A 25,006-nucleotide genomic window follows, 5' to 3' on the forward strand; every position below is an offset into this window, starting at 1 on the left:
TGGTGACACAGTGGATAAGAAGCCGCCTGCCAATGCAGGGGACATGGGTTCAGTCCCTGGACTGGGAAGATTCTGCATGCGGTGGAGCAACTAAGCCCATGAGCCACAACTACTGAAGCCCGTGCCCCAGACCCAGTGCGACAACAACAACAAAAGCCTGGATCCTCCCTTATCAAGCAGACTCATGACTTCCGCTTGATGGAGTCAAGTGATGGCAGGCTAGGGGGTCAGCAGGAGAGGCCCTTAGAGAGGAACCAGCACTGTCCCCATGGGAATGACATGGCCTGACTGGGACAGTCACAGGGTCTGCCCTTCTCAACCCTGCCTGCCCCTAAAAATCACATCTCCTTATTCTGAGCAAGAGCTACTTCCTTTCATGACTTTAATCCCAGTAATCTCAAAGGTTGATGCTTTTGAACTGTGGTGTTGGAGAAGACTCTTGAGAGTCCCTTGGACTGCAAGGAGATCCAACCAGTCCATTCTGAAGGAGATCAGCCCTGGGATTTCTTTGGAAGGAATGATGCTAAAGCTGAGACTCCAGTACTTTGGCCAGCTCATGCGAAGAGCTGACTCATTGGAAAAGACTCTGATGCTGGGAGGGATTGGGGGCAGGAGGAGAAGGGGACGACAGAGGATGAGATGGCTGGATGGCATCGCTGACTCGATGGACGTGAGTCTCAGTGAACTCCGGGAGTTGGTGATGGACAGGGAGGCCTGGCGTGCTGCGGTTCATGGGGTCGCAAAGAGTCGGACACGACTGAGCGACTGAACTGAATCTTAAAGGATTTAACTCCTCTTTCCCAGAATATCACACTACAGCTATCAAAAAACATATTAAGAAGACCTAATCAGCAGCACTGGAAAACATCAAAGAAAGGAGTAGTATTGGAAAACATGCAACGGAAAGAGCTCAGCAGCTTATTCACCACGAGCAGAAGCACTCTCTTCCAACTAATTCTGAGAACAATCCAGCTCACCCTTAATCACTTTCCAAGACAAGAAGAAAGGATGTCTAGGGGGGTCTCTGAAGAGGAGACTGTGAAGAGATGCCCTGGGGAGCAGCAGGGCCCAGGACCAGGCAAGGCTGGGGAGGGGGACCCAGGAGAGGACAGGGGTCGGCAGAATCCAGAAAAAGGGCCCAGACTTGGTTGGAAACCTCAGTTCACAGCCCACTAAACTAAAAGCTCATCTAAGGGGATAAAGATGTTGAACATTAGACTAAGTGGTTAATTCAGGGTTTGACTGTGAATATAAAAAATTACCAACATCTTTAGCAAGAACACATTGAGATAGCATAAATTTATTTAGCACTAAGGAATATTTTCAATATATGAAATGATATACATTGGAAAATCAACTGAATCTGACACAATACATGTGAAAGGGAATTAAGTTGGAAATTTAAGAACAAAATGAATGAATCTGGGATCTACTTTTCTTTTGCACCCTGCTGCTAGAGTGGCTCATAACCCCCTCCTCCCATTCTGTCCTTTTCTGTCTGTGGATCATCTTTTTCTGTCTTTTCGTTCATCCCCCTGCTTTTTGCCCAGGTCACTCTCCTTCACTCTTTACTGTGTCTTTCTAAGCCCAGGGACCTACTCCCCCAAGCTCAACTGCCCCCTGCTTCCATCTCACGCTGTCCCCCTGGTTCTCCCTCGATCTCCCTTTCTCCTCATCCCCTTGCCCCACGCATTCACAGGACGAGCACGCCTTCCAGTGGGGCCCTGGGAACGTAAACACACCCTGACAGGCACTGCCAATGGGATGGGATATGAAACCGCCCCCACCCCGGGTCTCGGGGGCCTCTCTGAGGAGGTGACTGCGAAAAGACCGCCTGGGCAGCAGTAGGGCTGGGGCCCAGGACGAAGCAAGGCTGCAAAGGAGGACTCCAGGGAGGACAGGGGTCTGCGGGACCCGCGGTCAGGGGCAGGCGTGACGGCCCGACTCCGCCCACCAGGGCCGGGGGACACGCCGGGAGGGACCTGACCAGGCGCGGGGAGTGGAAGGAAGACGGGGACGAGGACCGAGGCTGGAAGGTCGGGGCGAGGACCAGGCGCGAAGCGGTTTTACCAGAAATAGGTGTGGGTCCGGCCCCCGCGGCAGAGCGCCTCCAGACTAGGCGGGGCTCCCCGCGGCTGGGACGGTAACAGCCGCGGGGGCCCGGGAGTGTGGAGGACCCGGCGCTGAGCGCGTCAGCGCGCGAGTTTGGACGCGAACTACTGAAACTCACTCGGTGAACCGGGCCGCCAGTCCTGGAGATCTGCTTCCCGGTTGGCAGGAAATGGCGCCGCCGGGGGCGTGACCAGGGGGCGTGGCCTTGGGCGTGGCCACCCTCCTCCCCGCCCGTGGGCGTTTCCGGTCGTTGGGTACCGCGTCTCTGAGTCTCCATCGCCTTGGGACCTTGTCTCATGTCCAGCCACTGGCGCCGCGCCCACGTTCCCTCCAGTCAGATGTTTCCGGTGCTTTCAGGTAAAAACCTAAGGTCGTGAGGCCACTTATACTGAATGCAGAGATCTTTCTTTCTCAAAAAATAGAAAATGATTTAAGTCAAAAATCCTTTCTGGGAGCGTGTCCTGTGAGTCCTGTGATACGTTTGACATTTGGGTGGGAATGACATCCCACATGTTGTGTAAATCATTACTCTCTTAATATATTGTAGTTTCACATTTTCGTTCGTGTTTATTATCGCAGTTACTTGAAAGTAACAAGGGACACCAAGTGGCCCCTCCCAGAACCAAACTCTGACCACGCCTCCCCCCGCTCCCCCCCCCTCCCCCGCAGCCCCTGACAGCAGCTGTAGGACATAAATGTCCAGCCCAAATCCTGCTCATGTGCCCTAAGGTCTCCTTAGAGTACCCGGCCCCCTACCTCCCCGTTCCAGGATCTTCAGCAACAGGATGATTTGTTCACTAACAAGTGGTCTAGTGGGCTCTAGACCACTCAACCATTGATATGGTGCTATGAACTGAATTGTGACCCCCCTGTCCCCAGTTTTCATACATTAAAACCCTGTCCCCCCAGTGTGATGGTGTTTGGAAATGAGGTCTCTGGGAGGTAGGTAGAGTTAGATGAAGACTTGGGCGGGGTGGAGGGGGGTGGTGGGCGTTGGAGGAGGTCACCAAGAGAAGATGGAACCACTGGTCGACTCAAGAACTGGACCTAGGCAATTAGAGGTCCCTCATCCCCTCCCCTGTCTTTGAAATGTATATTCTGCTCTGTTCCCTCACTAGGGTCATTTCTAGGAGGCAGCTTTGAGAGTAATGTGGTGTCGAGACCATATGGATGGTGTGTGTGACTGAGGCTCCATTAAGGCCTCTCTAAGTGCTTAAGATTCTGGGAGATGGGTGTGGAGATCTACTCACCTTGTAGCTGCCCAAGACAACCCTCAAATGTAAGTTCCCTTTCTTATTAAAATAGTCGCCTACTGTTCTCGGGCCAGGCTTCCTTCATAGCTCAGTTGGTAAATCATCTGCCTGCAATGCAGGAGGCCGAAGTTCGATTCCTGGGTGGGAAAGATTCCCTAGAGAAGGAAATGGCAACCTACTCCAGTATTCTTGCCTGGAGAATCCCATGGACAGAGGAGCCTGGCGGGCTACAGTCCACAGGATTTTAAGAGTTGGACACAACCTAGCAACTAAACCACCACTATTCTCAGGCCAGAGGGTACCCAGATATTTGGTTAAATATTGTTGTGGGTGTGTCTCAAGGGTGTTTCTGGGTAAGATGGACATCTGTGCTACCAAACTGAAAGAAGCAAAGTTGCCCTTTCCAGGGTTGGGGAGGAGAAGCTCATCCAAGCCTTTGAAAGTCTGAATGGAACAAAAGGCTGAACAAAAGGGAACTTGCTCTCTCTCTGCCTTTTTGTCTTCAAGCTGGGAAATCTGTATTCTCCTGTGTTCAGATTTGGACTGTGTCAACTGAAAAGATGCTCAACTTGAGAGCTGCGAGTTAAGTTTTATTTGGGGCAAAACGAGGACTGCGGCCTGGGAGACAGCACCTCAGGTAGTTCTGAGAGACTGCTCCAAAGAGGCAGTGGGGGACGTCAATACATAAGATTTTGGTGAAGGGGGAGTTCAATATAATTATTTCAGTTCAGTTCAGTCACTCAATCATGTCCAACTCTCTGCAACCCTATGGACTGCAGCACCCCAGGCTTCCCTGTCCATCATGAACTCCCGGAGCTTGCTCAAACTCATGTCCATTGAGTCAGTGATGCCATCCAACCATCTCATCCTCTGTCATCCCCTTCTCCTCAATACCATTAAACACTCATTTTACAAAAGGTTTTCTGCTAGTCAGGTGGAGCTGATGTGATCATGAAGGGATTTAGTGCTTTTCTAGATATGAAGAGATGCAAGGTTTGGGATCATGAAATCAGCTTCTGAAAACATCTTAAATATCTAAAGACCTGTTTGTTAGGGAAATTAAATGAATAGTTTTGTTTAGGCTTCAGAGGCAAAGCAGAGCAGACCTCTGACCTTGCTTCTAACCTGCCTGGACACTGCCCTGGGAGTGACTATGAGTGACTATCTGCTATGAGTGCAAGACTTGCAGCACTGTAGATAAAATGGGAGAGAAATCTTGAGATTCTTGAGACCCTGGAGGAGGCCTGTCCAACCAAGCCCCAGGCTTAACTACATTTCAAGTTTTATACAACTAAACAAACAGCATTAACATGAAACCAGTGCTGCATTGCCAAAGCATGCTCAAACTACCTCACAATTGCACTCATCTCACATGCTAGTAAAATGATGCTTAAAATTCTCCAAGCCAGGCTTCAACAGTAACTTCCAAATGTTCAAGCTGTTTTTAGACAAAGCAGAGGAACCAGAGATCAAATTGCCAACATCCGCTGGATCATGGAAAAAGCAAGAGAGTTCCAGAAAAACATCTATTTCTGCTTTACTGACTATGCCAAAGCCTTTGACTGTATGGATCACAATAAACTGTGGAAAATTCTTAAAGAGATGGGAATACCAGACCACCTGACCTGCCTCTTGAGAAACCTGTATGCAGGTCAGGAAGCAACAGTTAGAACTGGACATGGAACAATAGACTGGTTCCAAATAGGAAAAGGAGTACGTCAAGGCTGTATATTGTCATCTTGCTTATTTAACTTATATGCAGAGTACATTATGAGAAGTGCTGGGCTGGAAGAAGCACAAGTTGGAATCAAGATTACCGGGAGAAATATCAATAACCTCAGATATGCAGATGACACCACCCTTATGGCATAAAGTGAAGAAGAACTAAAGAGCCTCTTGATGAAAGTGAAAAAGGAGAGTAAAAATTAGCTTAAAGCTCAACATTCAGAAAACTAAGATCATGGCATCTGGTCCCATCACTTCATGGCAGGTAGATGGGGAAACAGTGGAAACAGTGGCTGACTTTATTTTTCTGGGCTCCAAAATCACTGCAGATGGTGACTGCAGCCATGAAATTAAAAGACACTTGCTCCTTGGAAGAAAAGTTATGACCAACCTAGATAGCATATTAAAAACCAGAAATATTACTTTGCCAACAAAGGTCCGTCTAGTCAAGGCTGTGGTTTTTCCAGTGGTCATGTATGGATGTGAGAGTTGTGAGACAGTCAGTTCCTAGGCAGGTTGATAAGGAGGCTAGGGGTCCCCAAGGAGAGAGGGGTGTGGAATTCTCAAGGAGGAAGAAAGGACAAATCTTTTTTTCTTTCTCTACATTCCTTAGGATTATATAACAATAATGTATCCTGCCTAAGGACAGTCTCTGGATTAAACTTTCTGTTATCTTAAAATGTAAATTATGGGAGTAGGTCTGGTGAGGTCTTTATGACCTCCAGACATTCTTTGGATTCATTGGAGAGTATATAACTTCATTGCTAACACTAGCAAGTGGGTACTCTTTCTGCCCCCTTCTGATGCCTATGTCAGAAGCTTTCTCTATCTCCTTTATACTTTAATAAAACTTTATTACACAAAAGCTCTGAGCGATCAAGCCTCGTCTCTGGCCCCAGATTGAATTCTTCTCCGCCGGGGGCCAAGAATCCCGGTGTCTTCGCGTGATTCAACAACAACCTTTCAGTTGGGCCATAAAGAAAGCTGAGTGCTGAAGAATTGATGCCTTTGAACTGTGGTGTTGGAGAAGATTCTTGAGAGTCCTTGAACAGCAAGGAGATACAACCAGTCCTTCCTAAAGGAAATCAGTCCTGAATATTCATTGGAAGGACTGATGTTGAAGCTGAAGCTTCGATACTTTGGCCACTGATGCAAAGATCTTACTCATTTGAAAAGACCCTGAAGCTGGGAAAGATTGAAGGTGGGAGGAGAAGGGAACGACAGAGGATGAGATGGTTGGATGGCATCACTGACTCAATGGACATGAGTTTGAGTAAACTCTGGGAGTTGGTGATGGACAGGGAGGCCTGGCGTGCTGCAGTCCATGGGGTCACAAAGAGTCGGACATGACTGAGCGACTGAACTGAGAGCTGCACAAATTGATGATGATAACAGTTTGTGACCCTCCTGGGATTATAAGCGGGAACCCAAACTGCAATCTTTTAAGTCTCACCCATGGAGTGGCCGTGCTGCCTGGGACCTTTTCCCAGTTGGGACTCCAGATATGCTGTGCCATGGGACTCCCCAGCACTGATTAAGTCTGGATGTTGATCAAAACCCAATTTAATGTTAGTAGTTGAATTAATATTCATTCATTCATTATCAATACCCATTAATTAATATGAGTTAATATTAATAAATATTGAATTAATATTTGTATTATTTATTTGTATATAATGAATGGCTTACTTTGTTAACAAATTCTTTGAACCTGAGATGAAAGTGAAAACTTTTGGAAAAACAAACACAAATTTACAATGACCTATGATAACCAAAATGTTAAGATTTTTAATTGTATATGTCTTGTGGCGAGTTTTACGTTTCTTTGTAAGACTTTTTTTTTTTCTTAAGATTTCACCCCAGTTTGAGTACATATCCAAAATCCACTGTTCTATTTTACCATGTTTGAATTACTACTTCTCGTATTCCTCTGAGCGGCCTAGCAAAGGAGTCCTGGTCCCCTGAGAGGCCCTGGACTGTGAGAGAATACATTCTTCTGAATCACCAAGTTTGTGGTAATTTGTTATGGCAACCTTAGGAAATCAAGGTTGCCTAAAATGTCCTAAGTAAGATGCCATTTGTGATATCTTTCATTAAAAAAATTTTTTGTTGTTGTTATTTTTGGCTGCATTGGGTCTTTGTTGCTCGGAATTGACTTTCTGTAGTGTGGTGAACGGGGCCTGCTCTCTAGCTTTGGTGTGCGGGCTTTTTGTGGGAATGCCTTTTCTTGTTGCAGAGCATGGGCTCTAAGGCGTGCTGGGCTCACTATTGTGGTGCTCAGGCTTGCTTACTTTCCCTGTAGCATGAATCCCCTGGGACCAGGGATGGAACCTGTGTCACCTGTATTGGCAGGTGGATTCTTAACCACTGGACCACCAGGGAAGTCCCCATCTTTCAGTTTTTAATTGAAAGATTTTTAAGTTGATTAAATCAAATTGATTTTAGACTTTGAAGTGATTTCCTAAATTTTGCAGAATCTTAGGTAAGATGCAAATAGTATACACACACAGGAGCTGTAAAGGAAAAAGCTTACAGTAAATCCAGCAGATACAGGTCAACTTGTGGAAATTTTGGTGTCCAGTATTTTCTTCCTGTATTTACATCTGCCTTAACACACAGTGTCAGACTTTATTTTTCTGGGCTCCAAAATCAGTGCAGATGGTGACTGCAGCCATGAAATTAAAAGATGCTTACTCCTTGGAAGGAAAGTTATGAACAACCAAGATAGCATATTGAAAAGCAGAGACATTACTTTGCCAACAAAGGTCCATCTAGTCAAGGCTATGGTTTTTCCAGTGGTTATGTATGGATGTGAGAGTTAGACTGTGAAGAAAGCTGAGCGCCAAAGAATTGATGCTTTTGAACTGTGGTGTTGGAGAAGACTCTTGAGAGTCCCTTGGACTGCAAGGAGATCCAACCAGTCCATTCTGAAGGAGATCACCCCTGGGTGTTCTTTGGAAGGAATGATGCTAAAGCTGAAACTCCAGTACTTTGGCCACCTCATGGGAAGAGTTGACTCATTGGAAAAGACTCTGATGCTGGGAGGGATTGGGGGCAGGAGGAGAAGGAGACGACAGAGGATGAGATGGCTGGATGGCATCACCGACTCAATGGACATGAGTTTGAGTGAACTCTGGGAGTTGGTGATGGACAAGGAGGCCTGGCGTGCTGCAATTCATGGGGTCGCAAAGAGTTGGACACGACTGAGCGACTGAACTGAACTGAACTAACACACGCACGCACACACACACACTTGATTTGAATGATATTACACCATCCATAAGCACCCATTAAGCCCCACACCATACTGCAGCCAGCACCTCCTCGCTGACCTTCTGCCATCTGTTCTGCCCAGACCTGCAGAAGTCCAGACACTTGGGTTTGCATTCTATTAGAGAAGGTTTAGACAAGAGTTGTGCATGGTGCTTCTGACCAGCAGGGGTGTCAGTGGCCTGCACAAGCATTTCATAGGCTTCCTAGAGGACAGAAAATTGTGCAGTGGCTCAGGCTGGCACGGCCCCATCTCCATGCCTTGAAGTGCAGCACAGGCATTTCTTGGGCCAATAAGGGGCTCAGGTGCAGAGGCTCAGGTGAGCCCAGGACTCCCACCTTGTGCCTCTGCTTTTGGCAACAATGATCCTGGGTCCTTAGCTACAGTAGAAAATCTCAGGATTCTCGGGCAGTCAGTAACATATTTTTCAGCCTTTCCAGGATGGCAAGAACAGTGCCAGGACCCACTGGTGGAGTTAGAAGTTTGGGGTGGCTCTGGAGAACAAAGGAGGCTTCCTGGGTCTTCCAGGCCTGCACAAGACAGTGCTAATCCTTGGAGGGAACTTGCTCACACCCTAGAGGCTCAGCCAACCTGGGGATGTCCTCCACTGAACCCCCCACCAACAGGGTACCTCAGGAGGGGGACCAGGAACATTGCAGGGGGCTAGTCTCACGAGAGGAGACCGAGTGATAAAGCTTCGGTGTACATGTCTGAATTTGGGGGAAACATCAGTAGTGGTCTCTAGTGAATGGGACCCTCCTCCTGAACAGAGAAAGTGTAGTCAATGTTATACAACAACCACCACTGAAATAATCCACCCTAAGACTCATAGTAAATATACTGATGGAAACAACAGCAATAATAGGGTGCTGGTCACAGTGACATTAATGTAATGATAATAACAAACCCAAGGGGATGGGAGATTAGAGCACAGACTCCTCAAAGTAAATGACTAGGTACCCAAACCTAGTCCTTGTCGGGTGTTTTAGACCGGGACTCCTAGATTTTCACACAGGAAATTATGCCTTAAAGCAAACACAGGCAGCCTGCTGGGATAAGAAATCAACCAGGCCCAAGGCATTGGTGAACTTGCTGTAAGGCATGTCTGGACAGGATGGCTCATGCCTTCAGTTCCTGGTCCCCCCCCCCCCACCCACCCCCAAATGTAGACAGGCATGCACAATGTTGGGGTTACCTTGAATCTCTATGTGTAGCTTCTATTTTAGAAGAGCAGGGCTTGAAAGGGAAGATAGAGAACCAGGGTTTGGAATAAGGCCACCGGGACAGAGTCAAGCTCTAAAGATGTTTAGTCCTTGGTCAGTTTACTTAGACTCATAGTAATCCTTCCAAGTAGGGCCCTGTTGCTTCCCTTTGTCCAGGTCCACAAGACTTTGTCATGGCTCTCTCTTACCAGCATTTTAGAACCACTAACTCTTGGAGAACTTGAGCAGAGGAGTTTTTGAGACAAAAGAATTATTAGGAAAATGTCCCGTTTTCTATGACTCTGATCCTATTCATTTTCTTTCTTTTTAAAAAATACTTATTTGGCTGCACCAGGTCTTAGTTGCGACATGCGGGATCTTTTTTAAGTTGCTTAAAAAGGTCCCACTTTTTAAAAAATTTTTTGATTAATATTATTATTATTTTTTTTTACTTTACAATATTGTATTGGTTTTGCCATACATCAACATGCATCCACCACGGGTGTACACGTGTTCCCCATCCTGAACCCCCCTCCCACCTCCCTCCCCATACCATCGCTCTAGGTCATCCCAGTGCACCAGCCCCAAGCTTCCTGTATCCTGCATCGAACCTGGACTGGTGATTTGTTTCTTATATGATATTATACATGTTTTAATGCCATTCTCCCAAATCATCCCCCTGCCACAGAGTCCAAAAGACTGTTCTATACATCTGTGTCTCTTTTGCTGTCTTGCATATAGGGTTGTCTTACCATCTTTATAAATTCCATATATATGCATTAGTATACTGTATTGGTGTTTTTCTTTCTGGCTTACTTCACTCTGTATAATGGCTCCAGTTTAATCACCTCATTAGAACTGATTCAAATGTATTCTTTTTAATGGCTGAGTAATACTCCATTGTGTATATGTACCACAGCTTTCTTATCCATTCGTCTGCTGATGGACATCTAATAGCCAGGACATGGAAGATCTCAGTGGGATCTAGTTCCCTGAGCAGAAATTGAACCCAGGCCCCCTGCAATGGGATCATGGAGTCTTAGCTACTGGACCACCAGGGAAGTCCCTGATTCTGTTCATTTTCACTGATGGGACAGAGATAGTTCCAGAGCCCTGCAAAGCCTCTGACAGCCACTTCACCTACGTCAGCCTTCACCTGACCTGGTGTGTGGTTCATAACAATCAGAAGCAATGATTCCAAGGTCAGGTGACTTTCCACGGGGCTCCTCTGTGTGTAAGTCCTGGGGATTTTGTCTTGGGTGCAGGATTCTCTCAAGCTCTCATGTTCTCTAAACTTAACCAGGGGTTTTTTTTTGTTTGTTTGTTTTTTAATTATTTATTTGTTTATTTTGGCTGTCCTGGGTCTTCATTGCTTTGAGGGCTTTTCTCAGGCGGCGGTGAGCAGGGGCTATTCTTCGTTGTGGTGCTTGGACTTCTTATTGCGGTGGCTTCTCTTGTTGCAGAGCACAGGCTTTAGGGCACACGGACTTCATAGTCCTGGCTCATGGGCTCAGGAGTTGCGGTCCCCCCTCCAGAGTGCAGGCTCAGCAGTTGTGATGCACAGGCTCAGTTGCTCTGCAGCGTGTAGGATCCTCCAGGACCAGGAATCGAATCTGCGTCTCCTGCATTGGCAGATGGACTCTCCACCACTGAGCCACCAGGGAAGTCCCTTCCCGTGCTTTAATAAATTTGTTCTGTTACTTGGGGAGATGTGGTTCAAGAAGGAATAAAGTGGCAGAGGAGAACAACAGAAGTTCCTGTGCGTGAACAGATGGCATGATGTCCCTCGGCAGCACACTAGGGCCAGTGGAATGTCTTTGTTTGGATAATGAGGACATTTAATACTTAGTTAGGTATATCCAGGGTCATGAAGGTCCCATGAGAGCAGAATGGGCTTCCAGGGAGGACAGGGAGTCCTGGTTATGCTGGCTGCTCCATTCTTCAGTGATGGGAATAGGCAGTTTGAATGGAAATGATTGTCAAATGGGAATATACTATGTTTATATTGACAATAGAATGGAAGATTACCAACAGCTGAACTTCTTTTTCAGTTCAAGTGACTTAGGCTAGTTTGAGGAACCCATGGTTTTAAAGAGTGACTAGGCCTCTTTTCTGTGAACCCTCTCGAGACTCCAGTAACTAGTCAGTGGCTCCTCTCCTGTTCTGAGCTCTCCTGGGGCTCCCATCAGCTTGTGGAACTTGCCACCACGTATGTTAGTTTGCTGGACATGGATCTGTCATGACAACTAAAATGGCGCTTCCACCCCTTAAGCTGAGCAGGAAGGTGAGCCATTTGTTCATTTCCATTCAGCATCTCTTTTCCAAATGGAAAAGTGCACAGCAGTGAAGTAGCAGTGGGTACAAAGCCCAGACTTCGGATCTGAGTTGTGCCTCTTGATTCTGGGACTCCCTGGAGGTAATGGGCAAGAGCAGTGACCAGAGTGCATCTCAGATGCTCCTCTGTTCATCAGTTTCAGATGTTACGGGGCTGGAGACTTGGTTAGAAAACTTGTTTTAAAAATTTATTTTGTTTGCTGAGGATTTCCTAGTATGAAGCATTAAAGTGGGCACAGAGCTCTGATTTTATACATATTCTAGGTGATTAGAATCAACTTCGTTCTGGAAACATTGACCTAGATGAAGGCTACTTCTAGCTCTGCTATTGTAGTGTTCCAAGTATTCCTATAAAACTGAGTATGAATCTAATACCAGTTTCTATGATTGAACAACTCACATGGTGTGTGTGTGTGTGTGTGATGTGTGCTCATGCACACACATGCAGCATGAAAAGGTGAAACTACAAAGCCCAAACCCAAATGTATAAGTAAACCTTAGGTAACTGACAGTGAGAATTCACTAGTTTGATAGAATGTAGAGACTGAAGATGGTGCAGCTCTGAACACCCAACACCTTTAGTGAGGAGAGAGAAGGGAGGATGATAATTACAATTTTCAGATTCTAATGAGCAATTTATGTAGATTAATGTAATGAGTGAATTGTGTGACTTATGAGGCAAAGAAAGCTTTCCTGAGGAAGCCATTTTTCACCTGAGTGTCTGAGTAAAGGGCAACAATATTGACTAAGATCTAGAATATTAAATGAAGATCAGTTGTGGAAAGAAAGTAATATATTGAAATAAAGGTAAGTTACTTTTGAGGTATCTATCAGAAATCCATTTAGATAAGACCTAACCCTGGTGGCTCAGCTGGTAAAGAATCTCCCTGCAGTGTGGGAGACCTGGGTTCTATTCCTGGGTTGGGAAGATCCCCTGGGGAAGGGGAAGGCTACCCACTCCAGTATTCTGGCCTGCAGAATTCCATGGACTGTATAGTCCAGAGGGTCACAAAGAGTTGGAAATGACTGAGCAACTTTCACCAATAAACTTCGGCAAGAAGTTCAAGTTGGAAACATAGTGTAGTTTTTCCTTAAACAGGCTTCACTCAGGTGAGCAGAAACCATACTGAATATTTGAAACAGAGTGGATCTACTGCAGGTAACCGGTTGCACAGGGACTGACAGGTCAAAAGGGCACAGAGACTAAAAACCAGAGGACAGAGTTACCACCTCCATGCCACAAGGACGAATGATGATCAGAGATCTTTGGAGTTGACTCTGACATCTTTTTTTTTTTTTTTTTTTTGGCCACACTGTGCGGCTTGTGGGATTTTAGTTCCTGGACCAGGTTTTGAACATGGGCCACAGCACTGAAAGCGCCAAGTCCCAACCTCTAGGTCATCAGGAAACTCCTGACCCTGGTATCTTTAAGATAAAAGAGTGACTAAGAGGCGTCTAAGAGGTCCCTTGTCTCTCAGTAGACAAGTCCCAGCAGTGTGATGAAGGCTGAAGATGTTTCTATAGATTAAGAAGCAACTAGGGTGACAGAAAACATATAGTACCTTTCAAGTCATTTGGTGAGGAAAGGGAGAAAAGAGAAGAGGAGAGAAGGGAGAGAGAAAATCTAGGTAAATTTAGATTCTCAAAGGTAGTTGGTTTTATCACAGTCTGTTGATCAGGCACTGCTGGGAAAGCCAGAACCGGAGACCATTCCTCTGATTCCTATAGGTCATGTCCTCAACCTGTTGCAGTTTTCAGAAATGAGCCATAAAGATAAGGGATAATACCAGAATATTTTCCCAAAAAAGTGTATTTCTCAAAGCCTTTTACAAATTGTCTTGCCCCGGGAAAGTTTGTTTTGCTGCATTGTCTCCTATGTATTAATATATCTTTATAGGAAGCAAGCTTAACCCAGGAGATGAGGGAATTGTCTAGAGCAGAGCTGAAGGATTTTTGCCTTCTTCTGCTTTGAAAGGGTATGGTGTCAGTCTTCTAGGATGAAAATGGCCCATGAGATAGGTTTTGCTCTGCCTGAAATCTGGGACTCCATATTTTGGCAAAACAGGATAAAGGCAAGCCTCAATTTGCTCCAAAGAGCAAGGATCTCAGGAGAGATTTTGGAAAGTGTCCACTTTTTTTTTTTGCAGCTGCTTTCAACTTTTTGTTCAATCTAACTTCTCATTTGAGCTGCTAAAAACTGTTCCGTCTTTAGTGTTGACCTTGTTCTGTGCTCATCTAGCAGTTTTCTGTGGATATGCTGAGAACACAAGACCAAATGAGAAGTCTGAATAGAGGAGTAACTAAGCCTGTAACTAGGTGGTCTTGAACTTGGATCGCTTCACCTATAATGAGGGTGTTGAATTAGATAATCTCGTTGGACTGTGAAGAAGGCTGAGCGCCGAAGAATTGATGCTTTTTAACTGTGGTGTTGGAGAAGACTCTTGAGAGTCCCTTGGACTGCAAGGAGATCCAACCAGTCCATTCTGAAGGAGATCAGCCCTGGGATTTCTTTGGAAGGAATGATGCTAAAGCTGAAACTCCAGTACTTTGGCCACCTCATGGGAAGAGTTGACTCATTGGAAAAGACTCTGATGCTGGGAGGGATTGGGGGCAGGAGGAGAAGGGGACGACAGAGGATGAGATGGCTGGATGGCATCACTGACTCGATGGACGTGAGTCTGGGTGAACTCCGGGAGTTGGTGATGGACAGGGAGGCCTGGCATGCTGCGATTCATGGGGTCGCAAAGAGTCGGACACGACTGAGCGACTGAACTAACTGACTGAGGGAGCTTAGTGCTTGAATAGACCATGATTTAATCAGCTCTCACTGCAAGTGGCCAGAATGAGGATGCTACTTAGTCTGTGGCCAGCTTAAATTTGGACAAGGTCCAAATCTTTGTGGAACTCAATGTTCTAGATCAGACAGGGAACAGGAGACATTTTAAATAATTCCTCCATATAAAGGAGAGAGAGGAGGGTGCTGCTGAGGAGGTCACAGTTGGTGTCCAGTAAGGGGTCTGTTTACCACAGAGTTGAGTCTCCTCACATTGCAAATAGCAGAATCTCGGTGGAGACAGCCCCAGGTCACATGTCTGGTAGAAGCCAGGAGTATAACCTTAGAACTCAATTCATTAACTTGCTCTTCAACCTTTCCTTTCTACCTCATTTATTAATTAGTTTACTAACTTTATCCATCAATAAAGTAACTTAACAGCCCCTATATGAGGAAGGGGGATGCAAAGCAAACAAGACAGAGAGCTTCCTGCCCCGCCCCCAACTTCTCCCCACCCCAGAAGCTTGCAGCCTAGAAAAGGTATTTCCTGCAGCATCAGAGACTGGACTGACGACTTCAGAGAATCCCGACGTAGACGTCAAAGAGAGAAGATCTAGAGAGGTTTGCTGCACTGAGATCAAAGACAGAGCTACACCTCTTTGATTTGTGTAGCTGCTGCTTAGCTTTTAATTATTGATTCTTTTTCTGCAGCAAAATGGTGTCAGTTCAGCTCTGCAGCCCCCTATCTTATCCTCAAAGGAAAGGCATTCGACTTCACAGCGACCATCCATTTTCAGACAGTGTATCTGTCTTTTAAGGCTTCTTGGGGCTAGAAAGCAAAGAAAGCAATTAGTCTTCAGTTATCTAGTACTTAATTACCAAAAACTTTGCCATCCAGGCCAGCTTAGAATTCCCTGTCACCCGAATTCCAAGGAGATACGGATTGTGAATCTAGCTATCAGATAAAGCAGATGTGACCTAAACAGCTGTTGTCTGAACTCACATCCCTGGTTCAGTATATACAGTGTCCTCCCATTGTATTCAATTAGGAAAAATGAAAAAGAGTTCCCTCTGCTGTTGTCTTTATTGGACATATACAAACAGAATGTTTCTTCCTGGGAGGAGACGATATACTTTTGAATTCCAGCGAACAATCTTTTCCAAGAAATAGTTTGTTTTTTTTTCTTGTCTCCAAAATAATAGTCTCTGATAAATAATAAAAGATAAAGCTCGTTCTATTTACATTATAGGCAAATTAGTACTTTGGCATATGGTTGTGGAATTCCACACTTTTGCTATAAAGATCAAAAGAAGCATAGTGCACTAACCTGCTCCATAAATACCATCGACAGAATATTATAATATTATCTTTACCAGCAACCTTAGGGCGCCTGAGGCAGTGTGTGCTCATTCAGAACAAAGAGACTAAGCTGAAAAGAGTAAAGTGTTTCAAGAGAGGAGTGATCGAAAAAATATTCTCTGGAAAAATAATTGAAAGAGCTGACAGTTATTCTCAAAAGGTGTAATGCTTATGCTTGCAAAGCCACTCTGGGAGGGAAGTGTGTATATTAGCTGTCACACATCTCAGACATTACCATGTTGAAAGCTTGTTGATGCCCAGGGTAGGACTAACCAATGGAAAAAAAAAAAAAAATGTCAAGAACTTAGATTTCTGCTCAGAGTAAAGGGAAACATTTTCAGTAGTCCAAAGTTGAACTTGGGATATTGTGAGTTATAGATCACTGAAATTTATCAAGCATCAGAGCAGTCAATTGACATGTCATATGTTTACATTGAATTGGGGCAAAGAATAACAATAATAATGATAAGAACAATGAGAACTGAATATAAATAGTTAACTCCATCAAGTGCGCCTGGCACTGTTTAAGCAGTGTATATAGAGACTGTCCCCAAGAAGTCATTTTCACCTTCCATCTGTTAGTAAGTAGTAGAACCTCTGAGTTTTGGCTGGCTGCTCAGGGAAGATTCCCCTGGAGAAAGAAATGGCAACCCACTCTAGTACTCTTGCCTGGAAAATTCCATGGGATACAATCCATGGGATTGCAAAGAGTCACAGGACTGAGCTACTTCACTTTCACTTTCACTTTTCAGATCCTTAGCTAAAGATGACTGTTTCTGGTTTTCTATATCCGTCTAGCCTCGTGAATGAGTTTGAACCAATGAAATAGGACTGGAGTGATACTAGCTGTTTCTGTGTAATCTTTTACTCAATTTTTATTCCTTCCTTTTAGAGCATCTTAGAATCAGTGACATAGTCACCTGTTTGGGATGGCAAGATTGACCTTCCTCCCTAATCCCAGCATGGCTTACCTGATGGAGAAGAGCCTTCTTCCCAACCTACTCAATTACCTCTTTTGGAACTTTTACATGAGAGAGAAATAAACTTCCTTTTTTCTATTACTCTAGTTTAAGGCTTTTGTTTTCTTTTTAATTAAAACCAGTTAGCCTCTACTCTAATTAATATAATAAAATGTCTTAATCTTGAAAAAAATGCCCTATTGTTATTATTATTTCCATTTATAGGAAATAAATTGAAACATAGAGTTCATAAATCTTATGAGGACTGGAGCTGAGATAGGCCTCAAATATGTTGGCATTATAGTCTGTGTTCATCACCTCTTTTATTAATCATTAAACCCACGTGCAGTGCTGAGGTTCTGTGTGATTGCTGTGGTGGTGGCCCTAGACTGTGCTCCTTATTGAGAAACAAGCATGTCTGAGCTGAGTTTTAGAAATAAGAAGCTCTTACACATCTCCTTCTACAGTTGATTTGAATCAGCTGGAGTCTGGATGGAAGGAGATGGAGCTGCTGCTGCTAAGTCGCTTCAGTCGTGTCCGACTCTGTGCGACCCCGTAGACAGCAGTCCACCAGGCTCCCCCATCCCTGGGATTCTCCAGGCAAGAACACTGGAGTGGGTTGCCATTTCCTTCTCCAATGCATGAAAGTGAAAAGTGCAAGTGATGTTGCTCACTCGTGTCCGACTCTTGGCGACCCCATAGACGGCAGTCCACCAGGCTCCTCTGTCCATGGGATTCTCCAGGCAAGAGTACTGGAGTGAGGTGCCATTGCCTTCTCCAAGGAGATGGAGAGGACAGCTTAAAACTTGTTTCCTTAGCCTGGATTCGTTGTCTGACTTCACCCCCTGGCCCCACTCCCACCCCCGGCACCCCAAGAAAGAGACTGAGGCCGAAGTTAAGAAACTGACTTTACAAGAGATGCTTTGAAACATGAGGGCAATGTTCCTCAGCTCTGTTCTTTATTTCTAGTCCTGCGGGTTTTCAAAATTTTCAAAAGTGCAATGAAAACAACGACCTTCCAGGAAGCCTTTCCTGGTCTCCCCATTTGGAAACGAACTTCTGCTTCTGTGGCTTCTCTTTTACTTTTCTTCTTCATGGCACTTGTGAGCACTGTTTTGTATCATAGTTATTTGTGATATATTTGCATTCTAAACTTATTGCATGCTTATTTGTTATTATGGGCAACCTATTTTTGATTAACACAGAAATAATAGACTAATAAACAGTAAGTAAATTAAGAGCAAAGGCCACACTCTAATGTTTACCTCCACTTTACCTCCTTTTGTTGTAGTCCCTAGAACAATTTCTTATTAGTGGTAACACACATTCAGTAGATGTTGGGACAGGGAGGCTTGGCATGCTGCAGTCCATGGGGTTGCAGAGAGTCAGACAGGACTGAGCAACTGAACAACAAAAAACTAGGTACTGAGGCCAGATTGTGCAGTAAGTAAGTGTAGCAATTCAGAAACCATGAAGAAGAAATAGACAAGATGCTGTCTGATGCATGGAGAACCCCATGAAGAAAGGCGTCATAACAGAAGGAATGAAGGATGGTTGAGAAGGGAATGAACATAAAAGTTGATTAAAGTCTTGACTTTATGGAGTAAAGTCTTGGCTGTATGGAGTAAAAAGTCTATGGGATAAAGTCTTGGCTGTATGGAGTAAAAAGAACCCATTTCTAAGGACTCAAGGACTTCAAAGAAAACTAATCGAGGTGTTAGTGCTTTAAAGGATATAATTTTCCATCCATGTGTAAGAGCCAGTCCAAGATAATCTAGGATTAGGAGATTTGCACCAGATAGTTAGACTTGAAAAAATAGACTAAGGACCATCATAAGTTTAGTTTCTCTTAGGCTACAGAGGTTATATTTCTCTAAATTAACAAGTTCTTTTGGAGTTTGTCTCTAACATTTTCTCTCATTTTAAAGCAATCACTTTGTCATACTTTGCAGTTAAGTCAAAGTTTATAGGAGGAAAGAGATTTAAACATAAAGAGAACTCTGAACCCCTTTGTAGAGCTTTTAGGGAAATTAATGAGATACTCTTCTGGTTGAAGGTGGCCTGGATCAGTGTGGCCACATTGATTTGTGTCTAAGGTTAAGAAAAGATTTCCTGTAACTAGTTTGTTCTGGGACCTTTTCAGGACATAGGGCTGAGTCATGTACTCTTCTGAAAGCTGAGCTTTCTTCTTAAAAGACAGATCTTGAACACACTGCCATCCTTACATCAATAAAGATTTCCCGCTTACCTGAGAAGATCTGAGCAAGAAGAATCATGACAGCAAACATTAAGAAGAAGGTTTTCATGGCTCCAGGCATCAGTGGAGAGAGGATGAAGGAGGTAGAGTGGCAGGAATCTAGCTGTTTTATCAAGGGAAATTGATTAAAACAAGTTCTACAACTCTGAAACAGTGGAACGTCAATTTTGGTTTGTAATGTTCATTAAGAGTGAACTATTTTCCATGCTCCACTGAATAATATGTGGGCTGCTGGGTCAGGTTTTACCTAAGTAAACACTTAGGAGAGAGTGCCTTGTCTTCTCCTGTCTTCCTACCTAGAATGCTGTCTTCTACATTTCTGTCCAGATTTCTCCTATGTTCCCGAAACCCCTTCTCAAGCCCTACCACTTCCATAGGGTCCATAACCACCATTCCTTTTATCCTTATCTAAGATTTTACATGCAATTTGCTTTTATAAGATTCACTCAGCCATTATTGATTGGCACCTGGTATATAACTTTTTCAAAGTATACTCTATGAAAAAAATTGATCTCCTCATTTGTATTATAAACTCCATAAAGGAAAATAACTTTCTTCTCGTCTTTTTTCTTCCCATTCATCCTTTACAACAGTATTTTTAACAATAGGTGCTCAAAATATATGTATTTGACTTGGTTGATAACTGGCTGGTTAGAGGAATCCATGAATAATCAAACAATCAGTATGAGAACTGTCATTAAATGTTCAAAGTTTTTACACATGTACGATATTATTACTCAGGGTAATAATGTTAGTATTACATATGCCTATAGTTTATATTTTCTGGGAATAGTATTCATTCAACCAATATGTGTTGGACAGTAAATACCATGTGTATTTGTATGTTACTAAGAAATTTGAATTTTATCCTAAAATCAAAGGAAAGTCATCAAAGGGTTTTAAGTAAGGGGGTTATCCGAAAGATTTGACATGAAATAAATATAAAGGATTTTATAAATCATTAAGAGAAGAATAAACATTTCTATAGAAAAATGGACTAAAGACATGAAAGAGCAATTAAATAAAGGAAAGTGAAAATGTGAAAGTAGTGTCCAACTCTTTGGAGTTCCCATGATCTATGTAGTCTGTGGAATTCTCTCGGCCAGAATACTGGAGTGGGTAGCCGTTCCCTTCTCCAGGGGATCTTCCCAACCCATGGATCAAACCTGGGTCTCCCGCATTGCAGGCAGATTCTTTACCAGCTGAGCCACAAGGGAAGCCCAAGAATATTGGAGTGGGTAGCCTATCCCTTTCCTCCAATGGATCTTCCCAACCCAGGAATCAAACCAGGGTCTCCTGCATTGCAGGTGGATTCTTCACTAACTCAGCTATCAGAGAAGCCCAATTCATAAAGGAAGAAACATGAAAAAAATCAAATGAGGAATTCCATTTCTAATAAACTGAAATGAGCTCCTAACAGATGATCGTTTCCAGTGATAACAAGTGAAAGTCTGGAGGACAAAAACAACCTACCCGAAGGATATGAAAGTTACAATAAAGACAGACATGTTTTGGAGAAAAGTGAAACTTGGAAAAATGGACCAGAATGGAATGAGTTCTCTGACTGAAGTGGGGCATGAAGCAGTTAAAGCTCCAAAAATAAATACATAAAAATAATCTGCCACCTTGCTAAACTTAGGACAGGCACAAGGACAGAATCAAAGTTACTTAAAGCTGGGGACTTCCCTGGCGGTTCAGTGGTTTAAGACTCCACTCTTCCAATGCAGGGGGCATGGGTTCAGTGTCTGGTTGAGGAAATAAGATCCTGCATGCAGTGTGGCCAAAAAGAATAAGAAAATAAAAGAGCATTCTAGAGGCCTGAAAGAGGGGCAGGTATTCCCACGCAAGGTTACAAGCCCAGTACAGGCTGTGTGGGCTTTTTATCTCTCGATAAAGAAGTGTTCCCAGCCTGAACTTGCCTTTTGTTGCTGAGTAGAGGTCAAAAGACTACACACGCAAGACTGCCATTACCAGCAAAATAATAGAAAATGTTATTAACAACTGTATGCCTAAACATTCAACTGCTTACATAAAATAGGAATATTATTATTAATCAAAAGATGGCTTTGAAAGGGCATCTTTTCACTCCAAAATACAGAATGAGCTCCAAATACTAAAAAAAAAAGTTTAGTTGGCTCTTCATTTTTAGTTTCTAAAGGTAGAAAATGAGTTTATTGATTTGATATCTTTCTTCTTTCTAAATACAGGCATTTGAAACTATAATTTTTTCCTCTAAGCATTGGTTTAGCTGCATCCCATAAGTTTTGTGGGGTTTTTGTTTGTTTGTTTGTTTTGTTTTTTACATTTTCATTCACCTTGAAATATTTTCTAATTTTTCTTACGATTTTTTTCTTTGGCTCATTATTTATTTGGGATGGTGTGTGGTTTAATTTTAGGAGAAGGCAATGACACCCCACTCCAGTACTCTTGCCTGGAAAATCCCATGGACGGAAGAGCCTGGTAGGCTGCAGTCCATGGGGTCGCATAGAGTCAGACACGACTGAGCGACTTAGCAGCAGCAGCAGCAGCGGTTTAATTTTAACACGTTTGAGACTCTCCTAAGTGTGCCTCTGTTATTCCCTTGTGGTTGGAGAGCATATTTTCTATGATTTCAACTCTTTTTATTGAGGATGTTTTCTGCCTAACATATGGCCAGTCCTCGAGAATACTTCATGTGAACTCGAGAGAATCTGTGTTTTCCTGTTGTTGGATGGGCTGGGCCGTAGATGAGGTCTCATGGGGTTTACTTTTTATAAAAATGTTCTTTTGTCTCTAGTGGCCGGTTTGTCTTAAAGTCTGTTTTGTCTGCTTTTAGTGTAACCATTACAGCTCTCTTTTGGTGACTGTGTGCATGGTGTATCTCTTCCACCCTTTTCCTTTCTGTGGTCCGTGAGAATCACACCCATCTCTCTGCCTAATATCCTAAGGGCAGCTACCCGGCGCTGTTCTGCTCTTGTCCTGCCGTCGGAGGCCGCCCCAGCCACAGCTCTTTTCAGGCGTGAGCACCACAGGGTGACTTGTCTCGCTCTCCAGGCAGCCTTCCTTGAATTCAGTCTCTTAAGCATTGATGTGAACGTGACATTTTCCTCACCTTTCCCCATGAGAGGCTGAGTGAAGTCACAGTCACAGCACCACAGAGAAACCCTGTCCCTGCCTTCTCTAGTTTTCTTTTATACCCTCCAGTAGGTACAAGGGTAAGTGTTTCAGAACGCGTTTTGAGGTTAGCCTCTTTACTCTCCTTACCTTTGTGGTTTAGCACCTCAGTCAGGACTGTGGAAGTTAATGATGCTTAGTGTTTTGTCCTCTGCCTTTTGGGAATTCGGGCCATACTGATCCGTCTTGCTCTGTAGGCACTGTTGTTTCCTTTCAGTTATTGTGAGAGGGCTTTCAAGTGGAACCCAGAACCAGGAAAGGGTACTAGCCATCTAGCATAAGGCCTACGAAAGCTACAGCTTCGGAATTGATGGAGTTCAGCGCTTGCTAACCAGGAGCATTATGTAGACCAACTCAAGTGGGGACACTAGGAGACGCCCAGCCCCAGGGTCTCTCTTCCTTGCCACTTCTCTCTGCCCCATCCATCACCTAGAACCTTCCTCTTCAGAAGATTCAGTGGAAACCAATAATCAGAGATCTCCATAATTTACTGAGGAATCAACAGACACTTATCTGAGGCATCCGCTTGACATGTGAAAGGACTGACTTTTCAAGTAACAAGAAGCTAGTGTGAGCTGAGACTATATTATTCTGTAGGAAGGACCGGGTGTCTCAGGGAAAAAGAGGTAACTGAATACAGAAGTTCTAAAAGGAGCAAAGTATGGAAGAGAGGAGAGAGCAAGAGGAAGAAGGGAAATTTGTGAATGGTTGAGTGTTTATGAGAGGTGCCCTCTGAGACCATAAGCCGTCTGACTCTGGATGCTGTTTAAGGTCATGATTAAGGTAATAGCAGGGCACAACCACGGGTCCTCCACTCCCTAGGACCCTGAGACACGTACATGAGTTCTGTAAAAGAGCATTAGTTCAGATCCAGAATACTTTGTTTTGGAGTCAAGCAGTATGGGATGTGGGATGAGTAAGGAGTACCCTGGCTTTGTGATGTTCTATGAGTCATCAGCTGCATGCTCACTGTGGAGATCAGGGGAGAAGGACCATCCTCTGGCAGATGGTGACTCACCCAGATTTTTAGGACCAGATCCTCCACTTGCCACTTCCCTGAACTGTTCCCTGTGAAAATGAAGGAAACACTGTAGAGTCCCACAAGCATTCTGTCTTAGATCTCTTCTGGAGAACAACTGATCAAATGTAAATATTCAGGCTCTGTTGTCTGATCTATTTACATTCACGTCAGACATGAAATGGTTCCCTCACCAGAAGCTTGAAGAAATAATTTAATTTGGACAGCTGGTGATAAAGTGTTGGAAGAACTCAACTTGTATAATGGGAGCAATGAGGCAACCCTAACATTCAGTCAGTCAGTTCAGTCACTCAGTCATGTCCGACTCTTTGCAACCCCATGAATCACAGCACGCCAGGCCTCCCTGTCCATCACCAACTCCTGGAGTTCACTCAGACTCACGTCCATCGAGTCAGTGATGCCATCCAGCCATCTCATCCTCTGTCGTCCCCTTCTCCTCCTGCCCCCAATCCCTCCTAGCATCAGAGTCTTTTCCAATGAGTCAACTCTTCCCATGAGGTGGCCAAAGTACTGGAGTTTCAGCTTTAGCATCATTCCTTCCAAAGAAATCCCAGGGCTGATCTCCTTCAGAATGGACTGGTTGGATCTCCTTGCAGTCCAAGGGACTCTCAAGAGTCTTCTCCAACACCACGGTTCCCTAACATTAGCCACAGCTGAAATACCCCTCTGCTGGAAGGTTGGAGGAAAAACAAGAGGCTCTGGTGTGACCTCAGGAGCAAGGACGAGATGGTGAGAGCTGAGCCTGAATGCAGAAGCTGAAACCGAAAGAGATAGTGAGGGAGGGAAACCCTGAGTTCTCCTGTTCTCTTATCCACCATTCAACTGCCAGGCACTTGCAATAGAGTGATACCAGCCAGAAAAACCAGAAAGCTTAGAGAATGTACTTTGCAGACAATATGCCAGTTATACAGAGCAAAGTAGGAAAAGACAGGCATGGATCTGAGCGCAGAAAGACCAATGAGGCCATGGTCCTCTCAAATGTGGAGCAACATAGTTACATATTAAAACTGGGTGAGCAAGTTTGAGTAGGGCCTATCATTTTGACCTTTCTTTTGTGAACTGCAAATTTTTTCATAAGGCAAAGTTATAGAGTCAACCATTTATACATATCCCATGTTGAACCTTTTAAATTAATTTGCAGCATTTCACCCATTGGCAGGAAGAGAAGGGCTTCCTTGGTGCCTCAGAAGGTAAAGAATCTGCCTGTAATACTGGAGACCTGGGTTCGATTCCTGAGTTGGGACGATCCCCTGGAGGAGGGCATGGTGACCCACTCCAGTATTCTTGCCTGGAGAATTCCATGGACAGAGGAGCCTAGCAGGCTACAGTCCATGGGATCGCAAGAGAAGAGAAACATAAAGTTGGTGTCCTGGACCTTAACTGAGCAGATGTGAGATGTTTTTAAAAAATACACATCATGCACTCTAACACCCATTGTTTTGTGTCTTCTTGATTATAGCCATGCTGAGTGGTGTGAGGTGTGGTTCTGAGTTGCATTTCCCTGAGGAGTAGTGATGTTAATCCTCTTTTCAAGTACCTGTTGGCCATTTTAATGCCATGTAGATGGA

The 25,006-nt window shown here is 44.2% G+C and overlaps 2 protein-coding genes across 6 annotated transcripts in view; one reads left to right on the forward strand and one right to left on the reverse strand.

Moving 5' to 3' along the window:
* Positions 1-2,084: 2,084 nt before the first annotated feature.
* DEFB104B (defensin beta 104B) overlaps positions 2,085-25,006 on the forward strand; it is a 38,605-nt gene continuing 15,683 nt past the window's right edge. The window contains exons 1-3 of one of the 5 annotated variants that reach the window (XR_006549435.1): positions 2,089-2,469; positions 3,231-3,391; positions 24,598-24,658. The gene's annotated coding sequence lies outside the window, so the exon portion shown is untranslated. Of the gene's footprint in view, positions 2,470-3,230; positions 3,392-3,872; positions 3,937-16,922; positions 17,097-19,132; positions 19,398-24,597; positions 24,659-25,006 lie in introns of those variants that run through there. The other 4 variants (XR_006549434.1, XR_006549433.1, XR_006549431.1 and 1 more) reach the window with 4 other exon arrangements.
* DEFB107B (defensin beta 107B) lies at positions 15,357-19,307 on the reverse strand. The gene is made up of 2 exons (XM_006078122.3): positions 19,238-19,307; positions 15,357-15,499 (listed from the first exon to the last, which is right to left on the reverse strand). The coding sequence occupies exons 1-2, from the start codon at positions 19,305-19,307 to the stop codon at positions 15,357-15,359; spliced, it is 213 nt and encodes a 70-aa protein (XP_006078184.1).

Source organism: Bubalus bubalis, chromosome 1 (genome assembly GCF_019923935.1).
Source record: "Bubalus bubalis isolate 160015118507 breed Murrah chromosome 1, NDDB_SH_1, whole genome shotgun sequence".
Lineage (NCBI taxonomy): Eukaryota > Metazoa > Chordata > Mammalia > Artiodactyla > Bovidae > Bubalus > Bubalus bubalis.